At 41.8% G+C, this 11266-nt stretch overlaps 1 protein-coding gene across 1 annotated transcript; it reads right to left on the bottom strand.

The window, feature by feature from the left end:
• Positions 1-489: 489 nt before the first annotated feature.
• On the bottom strand, positions 490-6412 carry LOC110552379 (lysozyme C-2). The gene is made up of 4 exons (XM_021643633.2): positions 6218-6412; positions 4501-4665; positions 1826-1904; positions 490-1369 (listed from the first exon to the last, which is right to left on the bottom strand). The coding sequence occupies exons 1-4, from the start codon at positions 6351-6353 to the stop codon at positions 1303-1305; spliced, it is 447 nt and encodes a 148-aa protein (XP_021499308.1). The 5' UTR covers positions 6354-6412; the 3' UTR covers positions 490-1302.
• Between the last annotated feature and the right edge of the window lie 4854 nt (positions 6413-11266).

Raw genomic sequence — 11266 nt, forward strand, 5'->3', positions numbered from 1 at the left:
TTGTCTAGCAGAGCTCCACAATAACTCAGAGAACTCCAGTCCTAGGGGATCCATTATTTTCTTCTGCATCCTGAGGGCATGAGGCATATATATAATGAACAAACATAAATTCAGGAAAAAAACTCATAAACATAAAAAATATATTAACTTTCCTTTTTGCTTTTGTGTGTGTGTGTGTTTCTGTACTTGTGCACATAGATAGACATGTGTGCTGTGATGCTAATATGGAGGTCAGAGGACAACTTGCTGCAGCTCATTTTCTCCTTCCATCATGTGCATCCTGGGTTTGAACTCAGGTTTCCAGTCTTGTATGTAGACACTGGATATGTGTAGGTTAGGATGTAGGCAATGGAATGTGTGGGGGAGAATGTAGCACAAGCTATGTGTTGGCAAGGATGGAGGCCCCATCAAGAGCACCATGCTGATTTTTCCCAATTTATAAATATTCTCCTCAAGAGACACCACTTCAGAGTAAACAAAGAAAAAGTGTGCATTCAAAATCATTTAATGCTGTTTGAAGCTTTTCACAATGTGCTTTGTTTTGCTTCTATGGCTATTTGCTGATACAAGCTCCTCTGTCTCAGAGTTAGTTCATGGGCATGATGCTACTTAAGAAAGTTAAAGACAAGCACAGCTCACTAGTCCCTCCTGAATACTCTCATAATCAGCAAGAGGCATGGGAACATTCTCTCAAGGGTTAAAACAGACTGGCACATGGGTTGAGAATTCACTTTTTAAGCAGTATAAATGGGCCAGCTCTAAGAAAGCACTGTTGGGAAAGGTCACATGTTTGATCACAACAAGGTTCTGAGTTCAGGGAGTCTCAGTTGTCATCCACTCAGAGTTCTGTTCCCTTCAAACTCTCCTTGCCCACCACAGTGGCTGTTCTAACTGTCTGGATGCTGAGCCCACACACAAAGCCTTGAGGCTCACACAGCTGCCATTTTACCTAAGTCCATCTTGTCTCCTGTAAATACTTGTTGTATTTTTATCCAAAACAGGGGAGATTTGGATTAATTCTGATTAAACTTAAGTTACTTCATTGGTGAAGAACTGATGTGTAGAGATGTGTGTGACGACCAAAGTGCATCCACTGCACTAGCTAACTGAACGCTGGAGGCTTGTGGAACACAATGGACATGGATGTTGGCATTAAGCCTCTTAAGAAAAAGTCCCATTTTTGCTCCTGTTTCAGTTTAAATTCTGTTTGTTTGAAGGGGAAAGCAAGGAAGCATGACGTTTCTCGTGACTACTCCTATAGTGAGAAAGAGACAGCAAGAGCTGAAGTGAAGCACATAGTGGTTAGACTCCGCAGTCCCGAACATACTGAGACAGATCTCGGTTTTGACAGTGGTCTTTCCACGCCACCCTGTGGAGGAAAGTGAGACAGGGGGATAAATGGTTAACATCTCTCTCTCTGTAACACATATACTCACAACATGGGGGAAGGGAAAAGTGTAACTGACAGCATAGAGACTGGCCTCTGGTCAAGGTCTAGTGTGAAACACAGGCTATCGCTGCACCAGAAACTGCTCTTGACTGGGGGAGCTATGTCTACACAGCAGTTTGATCCCTTCCCATCCCTCAGGAGAGCACAGGATGCTGAAGATCTGTGTCAAATCACATGTACTGTACAGTTCTCTGATCCAACAGCTACTTTGGAAGGCTGACCAGGAAGTAGTCATGTGTGGGAACTCTCACAATCTGCAGAAATCCCCAAAATTAATGATGCAGGAAAAGCCCCCAACTGGACCTGCAGTTTTCAGAATGACACGTGGATCCTAGAGAGACTCACTGCAGTTTCCCTTCCAAAGTTCCAACATACCATGCTCTAATGCCTTGTGGATCTCTCACAACCCTCTTTGCACATTGTATGGCTTGAGTGATGTCATCCTGCAGCAGAGCTGAAAGACAAGGGTGAGGAATGACAAGGACAGTTATAGAACACACTTTCTGTTCACATCCAGCCAGCGAGCCTCTGTGACACTGAGCAGCGAAAACGAGAAATTATTTTCCACGAGTCTCTGAATCTGTGATTATTGGAGACAGTCTCTTGATTGTCTCTATGTGACAAGGCATATATTACTTTATTTCTCACGCACACAGTCCCTGGAGGGCTGGGAATGCTTGAGGTGTAGAGGTATTTGAGCGTGTGCACGTGCTTGTGTTCTTAGGATCCAGCACTGATGCAAAGTGAAGAACCCACTGGAGTAGTGAGGAGGCTCTGCAGGGTGTGGAACTGTCAGCTACAGTGAGGGAAGCCCCTCTCCCTCACGCTGGGGAACAGAACAAGCAGGGAACTGTCAGCTGGGTATCTACCACTGAAAAGAGCAGGGGCTGGAGAGAGGGCTCAGCGGCTGAGAGCAAGGATGCTCGTCCAGAGGTTTGCTTCCCAGCACCCACATGGCAGCTCACGGCTGTCTATAACTGCAGTTCTAGGAGAGCTGAAGCCCTCTTCTGGCTTCCACAGGTACCAGCTACACACAAGCTGCTTAGAACTATATGCAGGCAAAACATCTGCACTCTTACAGATAAATTAATACTTTAAAAAAGAAAAAAAAATGTATAAGCATTGTATGGATAAAGCTCTTCCTGGTGGTTTCTAAGCCCAGCTGCTTTAAGACATAATACTTAAGAGTGTTTATCAGCACTGAACATTGCTACTGTAATTTTATTCCCTGTTTGAAATGAGAATTCAGGTCAGCATTTGTTACTGTGGAGGTGGTTTTGGGTGATAGCCATATCGTGCAGCTGTGTAAGTGTAACTTAATTTGTACAAAAAATGTAAAAGTGTAAAATCTTTACATGTTTTCCTGGGTGTTCATATGTGCACAATATAACTTTAGATGTTTTATGTACAACATAGATTTACATTCTACAACAGCATTTTCCAATGGCTTCCGATTATGTCAAATTTCTGAATGGTATTTCTGGGAGTAATATTTCCTTTTTCTTGTATTTTCTAATACTTTTTAAAGACTACAGAGGACTGTAAAAAACACTTTTAAAGGCAGACTAAATAGGTTACAGAGAATGTTCCAAAATCCGTTTTCTCTTGGAAAATTTAACAACTAAATTTAACAGATAGAGAATTATATAGTTCACTGTGTAGAGTGCTTGACTAAAATATAGCAAATCTTGTATTCAATTCCCACACTGGAAAGATAGAACAATATCAACCAATTTAATTCATGCACTGACAATGACATGATTTCAAGATCTAAACTTCCAGGCCTCAATGATGATATGAATTTTATCTTTCATATAAATTAATATGAATTTCTTAAAAATCATTTTCATCTTAAATAAATAAAATATATGTTATTTTGTTAGATGAGACAAATGTCCATTTAAAAATTAGATTGTCTGGAGATGCAAACTAAGATGTTTAAAAATAAAGATTTGGTATTATTAATTTGGTATTATTAATTCTGTCTGAAATCTGCCAACAGGAAGAGCACATCAATCTATGCACATAAAAGCAAGCTGGACAAATGCCAGTGACTTAGTGGTACGCTTCCACGTGGCCTTCACCCCAGTAATATCTCTATTTGTGTATATTAGATATCTTTATAATAAAATGCAGTAACTCTAAAGTGACCCTACAACAATTACTAATTAACCCTTTGTAAATACGTAGAGTGGAAATCCTCAGAACAAGACATCAGTATGTCCACTTACAATTAACTAGTACATATTTCAGAAACTTTCACATGTTATGACAACTTCTTACAAATATTTATTTTTTATTAATTTAAATTTTGTATCTGTGTATGGCTAGGTTCATGTGAATATAGGTTAAAGAAAATATCCACCAACTTTTAATAAAACCAGCTCTTTATTTTTTAACTATTACTTTAACATGAGTGTCTATGGGTGTGGTGGTATTTGCAGCAGTGAACTTACACATGTGTGTATGTGTATGTAAAAGTCAGAGGTCTGCCCCAGGAGCTGTTCTCCAGGAACAGTCCACATTGCTTTTGGGGCAGGGTCGGCCATTGGGAACTGGCTTGCAGACCAGGCTGTGCTGCTTGGCCAGTGAGCCCCATGGATCTGCCTGTCTCACTCCCCAGTGCTGGTGTTAAAATTGTATATCACCAAACTCAGCTTTTATGTGGCTGCTGAGGGTCAACCTTGGGTTAGGTGACCCTTCTGTATGAGCTATCGTCTACAGCCATACTGCCCTGAACGCGCCTGATCTCGTCTGTCTGAGCTATCTTCCCAGCCTCTATTTTGATTTCATTTATCCATTTATTAATTCTGGCAGTGAGACCAAGGGCCCTCTGATGTGTAGGCAGGGCATTATACGACCAAACTGCACCCTAAGCCTACCGTCTTCTTTGGCTAACTTTGATGTGCTTAGCAATGACTTGCTAACAGCAAGAAGTCTCCCCAGGTTCCCGATGCTTCCTCCACTGCTATGTCCCTGCACAGAATCTCTGCTCTCACAGTGAGAGCAGATGGGCTGTTTGCTCTCGCTGTAAAGCTGCCTTGTCTTACCGCTGCAGGGTATCCCACAGGCGTTCACTGCTCTTGGGGTTCTGCCATCATTACACCAGTATCGGCTGTTGATCTGAAATATCCCATAGTCGGTGCTTTGGTCTTTCCGGTTGTAGTTTGTAGCTTGTGTGTTATACTTACTCTCATGCTGAGCTAAACACACCCCTGAAAAGAAAGGAGTGTTTGTCAATAAGCAGCAATAGCAAACGATCTGTATTTGATACCAAAGTCTTCTCTTTGAGCTGGCTGTATTTTAGAAGTGATTTACTTTATACATACAATCATATGATTAAATGGTATCATTATGCTACCTCTAGTTCAGCCTGGGTCTGGCTGAGTTGCTCAGTATAGTCTCTCCAGTGATCCTCCTGCCTCTGCCTTTCAACTAGGTGAAACTGCTGCAAGCAGTTTTCAAGTGCCACAGAATTCCTTTGAGGACAAATAAATTTGAATGCGGAATAAACAGAATAAGATCGTTTTATAAGATCACAATAGATGGACCTGTCACAACAAAAGTGGTGCTCACTTTTATTCCCAGCCATCAGCAGGCAGAGGCCAGTGATTCTGTGTGACTTTGAGACCAGCCTGGTCTACACAGCAAGTTCCAGGCCAGCCAGTGATATATAGTGAAACCATGCCCTCGCATCAAATAAAAATAGCTGTTTCTTCCATTGCTTTTACCCTCCCATGTCTCATCCTTCAAGATACCTCTGTCTAAGATAGGAACACAAATAGTAGTTAGGTGGATTTGATAAATTAATGTCAAATACATATGCTGATAGAAGATGTTAGTATCAGAAAAATAAGGATTTTCTCTGGAAGATGTTCTTATAACCAAGGTGAATTTGCATGTTAAGTAGAATTCTTTTTTCTTCTCTGTGTCACTAAGTATCCTAATTTGGCACTGAATTTGCAATCTCCTGCCTCATCATCCCATTGCCTTGATTTCAGGAGTGTGCACCATCACAAATGGCTGAAGAGACTATTGAAATCAAGAATATTAGGACAGGAAAGGCTATTCTGCAATTTCATCCATCTGTCCATACATACATGTCTCTGTTTACTCATTCATGGAAAACTAACTATTGAGCAGTAACCACTTGAACTGGATCTGAAAAGAACAGTGGTTACAATAACAGAGATGAAGTAAGTCATGAAGAACTTTTCCTCATCCACATCTTCCATGGAGTGAAACAGAAGGCCATCTCAGAGTGAAGAACAGTCCTAAATCGCTTTACACTCAATTTCAGAGGACCTCATTTATGCAGCAACTAGGGGCCAGTAGGATCCCTCTGCCCTGTGTAGAAAGTTCAAAAAACTTTAAAATTTTTATCTCAAAAGTTGCACACCATGGTAGGAGAAGTGAAGACAAATACCATGTCATCCAGGATCTCAGATCCCACGTTCTGACTGAGTGATCCCCCCCCATCATTTCTCAGCCCCTTTCTCCTGGGATATTTGGTCTGAAGCGACTGGAAAACCTAGTGACCGTGCAAGAGCACCTCGGTTCCAATGGCCTAGCATGGCACAGAATTTCCCCTCCCCTGCCCTCACCCAATATCTCTGATTCAAAGATAAACAGTGATGGTTTTAGTCAAACTAACTCAAACACAAAGAAATCATAGAAACGTATTGACTCCCCCTCCCTCTCTGATCACTCACTGCTCCCTTGTCCCTGCTCTGAAAGCCCATCTGGAGGTATCAAGAGGAGACTTACAGTCTGCCAGCCTGACTCCTCTGTAGCCATCCATTCCACTCCTTTTCAGAGTTCTAGCGAACTCACAGCGTTCATAGACCTTGGCCTGGACAGTGACAGAGAGCAGGAGGAGTCCCAGGGTGAGGAGAGCCTTCATGTTGACCTGGAAGCTGGAGCAAATGCTGGCTGACTGGAGAAGACCAGCCTCCTATTTAAGCATCCTCCAGGTTCCTCCTTTCTCTCACAGCTTGTGGCCTCCACTTTTGGAGCTGTGTGCAAAGCAGGAAGTTCTTACAGTTCTACAAACTCCAGCATGTGACTTTTTTTTATGTAACTTTGATAAGAGGTGTTCTGGCAGTCCATGAATAAACTGCACAGTACCTATTTCAAACTGCTTAAAGATGTGGTTCCTTAAGAATGGAGAGACAGAGTGGGACCAGAAAACGAGAAGAGAGAGGGTGAGATAGGTATGAAAAGTGACTAGATCAACAGCAATAACAGAAAAGAATGGAGAGGGGCAGTTCTGTTCCTGAGAGAGGATTTTTTTTTCCATTTTATTGTAAAGTTAAGCAAGTAAAAAAAAAAAAAAAAAAAAAAAAAAAAAAAAAAGCTAATATTTACAGTTTAAACCAGCAACTACTTTTCACCAACAGTCCGTCATATTAAATTATTTTGTTTGGCACTGATTTTTTTAATTGACTCATTCTATGTGTATGATCTCCCCAGAGTAGACGCATCACATGTACCTGCTCTCTAGGTGGATGTCGTGTGTCGTGATATTGCTTAACGGCTACTCTAGAACGCCTTCACGGATAGTGTTCACATTGTGTTACTAGTAAAGGTGCGGCCCCTCTGAGCATCATCCCCAGCTCCTTTTGCACAGCACTCTGCCTCCCCTCTCCACATTAAAACATAGAGAGTCCAACTGGACCACACACATAAATCCAGTTGTGTGCAACCTTTACAGGTGATCACCTCCAGGTGTGGGTATTTCTTTTTAATGAAGTTTTCACTTCCTGATACAAAAGACAACAAATGAAGTGTTTCTTTGAACTTTTCAATTATTATTTGCATTCTGCGTGTACAGGCATTTTTGCCTGCACGTATGTCCGTACTGCACTGTGAGCGTGGGTTCCCTGGAAGAATGAGCGGTTTCAAATGCTGAGCCATCTTTCCAGGCCCTCCAGGTATCCTTCAAGTGACACTGTCAGAAAGCCAAAGCATCAGGCTGTGGATCTGTCCTGGAGGACAGACTCTCTGCTACACACAAAGCCATCCCTTTGGTTTGTGGTCACCTAATTTTCATTACTGGCAGTTTCTGGACTGGTCAGGCAGAGTCCCTCAGTACTTGTCACCCTGAGACAAACTGAACACTGAACGCACTGAGATAGTGTGACTATTAGAAATGGAAGAGGTGGTTTTGATGTCCTAAATTTTTTGACCTGGGGCAAGAGATAGGAACAGTGATGAGAGTTAACCTTATTTTATTATTCTTTGGGATAATAGACTGAGCAAAGAATTCCATAATAAAATAGCAAATTGACATTCTTTCTGGGTAGAGATTTGTCCCCAGGGAAATTTGCTATACACTACATGTTTTATTTGGGAAATTATATGAATTTTGCTATCTTAAGAAAGATAGTGATATTTCCCGGATTTTTTTTTTTGTCATGTTGCCTTGTTATGAAGTCCTGGTTGGCTGAGAGTTTGCAGGAATCCTCCTTCCTCTGTCTCTATGTGCTGAAATTATGGACATTTACACAACACACAGCATAGCTACGTTTTGCTTATTCTTGATTCACAGTCAAGTCGGCTTCCTTGTGGCCAAAAGTAGAGAAAAATACTCCCTTATGCTGAGCAGTGGGGCTTCAGGCTTAGGAGAGGGAATCCATGAAGGTTCTCTTTGACTTTTGACCATGTCTAAAATCAACTGTAAGAGACAAAGATTTTTGTCACAATTTATGTTTCTTTTCTTAATTAAACTTTTATTCTTTTACATTAATTATATTTTATTCCCTTTGTATCCCAGCTGTAACCCCCTCCCTTATTCCCTCCCAATCCCATCCTCCCTCCCTCAGCTCCTCCCATGCTCCTCTCTAAGTCCATTGATAAGGGAGGTCCTCCTCCCCTTCCATCTGACCCTAGCTTATCAGGTCTCATCAGGACTGTCTGCATTGTCCTCCTCTGTGGCTTGGGAAGGCTGCTCCTCCTTATGTTTCTAAAGGGTTCCCTGTGGGTAGAGGGCTGATTGCTCAGTTCTGACTCTGCTGCCTTTAAAATACTAACTAAAGATTCTTTTTTTTTTTTTTTAAGGGTGGTTTTTTTTTCTTTCTTTCTTTGTTTTTAAGATTTAGTGATTTTATTATGTAAACAATGTTCTGCCTGCATGTTCACCTGAACGCCAGAAGAGGGGACCAGATCTCATTATAGATGGTTGTGAGGCACCGTGTAGCTGCTGGGAATTAAACTCAGGACCTCTGGAAGAACAAGCAGTGCTCTTAACCCCTGAGCCATCTCTCCAGCCCAAGATTATTTTTTTTTAAGATTTCTTTATTTTATGTAAATGAGTACACTATCTGCATGTACACTTACCTGCAGGCTAGAAGTGGGCACCAGATCACATTATAGATGGTTGTGAGCCACCATATGGTTGCCAGGAATTGAACTCAGGACCTCTCAAAGAACAGACAGTGCTTTTAACCACTGAGCCATCTCACCAGCCCTAACTAAAAATTCTTTTTAAAAAATTATTATCATTTATTACGATTTATTCAATTTGTATCCCAGCTGTGGCCCCCTCCCTCATCTCTTCCCATTCCCACTCTCCTTCCCTACTAAAGATTCTTAAATGCATATGTCAGGTGGAACTAATTGTCTTTTACTGTCACATACTCTGAAAGCTGAGGTGGGGGTTCAATTGAGCACAGGAGTTGGAGAGCAGCCTGAGAACCATAGTGAGAGATGTTCTCAAAAAATGAACAAAAGGGCTGTAGAGATGGCTTAGCAGTTAAAAGCAGTGGCTGCTTTTGCAAAGGACCCAGGTTCAGTTCCCAGGACCTACATGCTAACTCACAACCATCTGTAACTCCAGTCCAGGGGATCTGACACCTTCTTCTGGCCTCCACGACACCAGGCACACATGTGGAGCACAGATAGGCAGGCAGGCAAAACATATATATACATAAAAAGAAATAAATATTTTTAAGTCTGTAAGCCAAGAGGGGCAATGGGAGACAGAAGCTATGAGGACAGACAAGAAATGGTGAAAAACATAAAACAAAAGCCCTTTGTGATCTCGATAGAAAGATGGTAGTTAAGGACATGTTTAGGATATAGGGAAGCTGACACCTAAGTGTGTACAGAAAGGAAGGTCAAGAAAAATCAAGCTGGTGAGTAGAAGCCACACTTTACAGCAGTCTGTGAGTAGTAAGACTGGCTGGGAGTCTCTGTGTTGAGGAGTTAAACCCCGGGACAGAACAGATTGCTGACTCTTCAGTCTGTAGTGAAAGATAGGCGTCAGTCTTTGAGATGATGGACTGTAGATCCTGGACTTGGCAATGATTCATTACAGTCTACGATGTAGGTTGGTGGTACAATGCTGCCTGTTTTCATGAGGTATTTTTTTAAACGCAAACACTTAGAAAGAAAAGAGGAGTGAGTAACAAAAAAAGGGGCAGATGTTAAATAGGGAAATTAAGTAGAAGTCCACAATCTAGGCCCCAAGCCATCTCCTCACCCACTTCCTTTGATGTTATTGAGACAAGCCCTCACTCTAGTACAAGCTATCCTGAAACTCACTATGGAGTTCACCTTAAGCATACTGGGATTGCATGTGAGCCTCAAAGCCCCTTACTTTCAGTCAGCCTTTTCTGAGTTTTGGGCACCTTCGCCCTTTCTGAAGTAGAACAAAAGACCTGTTGCTAACATTCAGGCCCAGAACAGCAAGTTCTGCTCAGTTCCCTCTTGTGTACCTCAACCTGAACACTTTCCATTCAGTTCCTTGGAACTTAAGACCATTGACAGTCAACCAAAACCCACTAGGCACTGGATGGAAGCCAATGCCTGAAGGAACAAAGCAGAAAAGAGGACTAAACAGTGGTGCCCAACCTGTGGGTTGCCCTTTTGCTTCTCAGACACCCTGCATATCAGGTATTTACAATATGATTTATAATAGTAGGACAATTAGTTATGAAGTAGCAACAAAGCCATTTTATGGTTGGGGGTGTCACCACAACATGAGGAACTGGATTAAAGGGTGGCAGCATTAGGAAGGTTGAGAAACACTGGAAGAGAAAATACAGCAACACAAAATAAAATAGGAATTACAATGAATGCTTTATCAATCAGAGAAAAATAACACATGTATGGAACAAGCAAAGATTCTGTAATAAAGAAATAATCAGAAAACAAACATATAAATCAGATCATATTTAGAATGAGATTGGAAACTGGAAGGGAGATAGTGCCTGGGAGACCCATGAAAAAACTGTTTTTCTGCAAATGGCTTTTTGGTTCCATGACTAATGTTCCCAAAGTCCTATAGACAATCCTAGGTATTTGAGTTTCTTGTGATATTATTCCTTCAATCCTATTTTCTACTAGTGGTAAATAATTAAATTCTACTTGGGTCACCATATAAAGGCATGAAACAGAAACTGCATAAAAGCAAACAGCCTTGGTGTGGTAAATCAAGATCACCTGTGAAGCTGAAAGCAGTCTTAAGAATGCATTTTGTCAAAGAGTGAAAATGCTGTTGCAGGCCTATATCCCGTGACTGCCAAGAACTTCAAGAGACCATGGGTGGGCAGCTGCACTCCATTCAACACTCAGAGGCGCTACCACCATGGAGTTTTGGCTCAGGGGTACAGAGGACCTGTGTCTAGGCAGCAAGAATGCTAAGAAAAGACACAGAGGAGGTGGAGGTGGAAAGGCCCTTCTGCTCACCTGAGAGAAAACCAGATGCTCAAAGGTACTTGCTCTGCTGTGGAGTTAGCCTTTGTCTAGCTGGACAATAGTTTTGTGACACGGGGCCAGCCAGCCATCTGGGTCAGATTTGCTTCCTGTCTCAGC

This window comes from Meriones unguiculatus, chromosome 2 (genome assembly GCF_030254825.1).
Source record: "Meriones unguiculatus strain TT.TT164.6M chromosome 2, Bangor_MerUng_6.1, whole genome shotgun sequence".
Lineage (NCBI taxonomy): Eukaryota > Metazoa > Chordata > Mammalia > Rodentia > Muridae > Meriones > Meriones unguiculatus.

Bases quoted from the DNA above. Each gene is read 5' to 3' on its own strand.
- LOC110552379 (XM_021643633.2), bottom strand. From the start codon at position 6,353: ATGAAGGCTCTCCTCACCCTGGGACTCCTCCTGCTCTCTGTCACTGTC. The intron at 4,666-6,217 runs GTAAGTCTCCTC...CTTTCTTTTCAG, and splicing joins AGGAGTCAGGCTGGCAGACT to GGGTGTGTTTAGCTCAGCAT. The intron at 1,370-1,825 runs GTATGTTGGAAC...TTTCCTCCACAG, and splicing joins CCACAAGGCATTAGAGCATG to GGTGGCGTGGAAAGACCACT.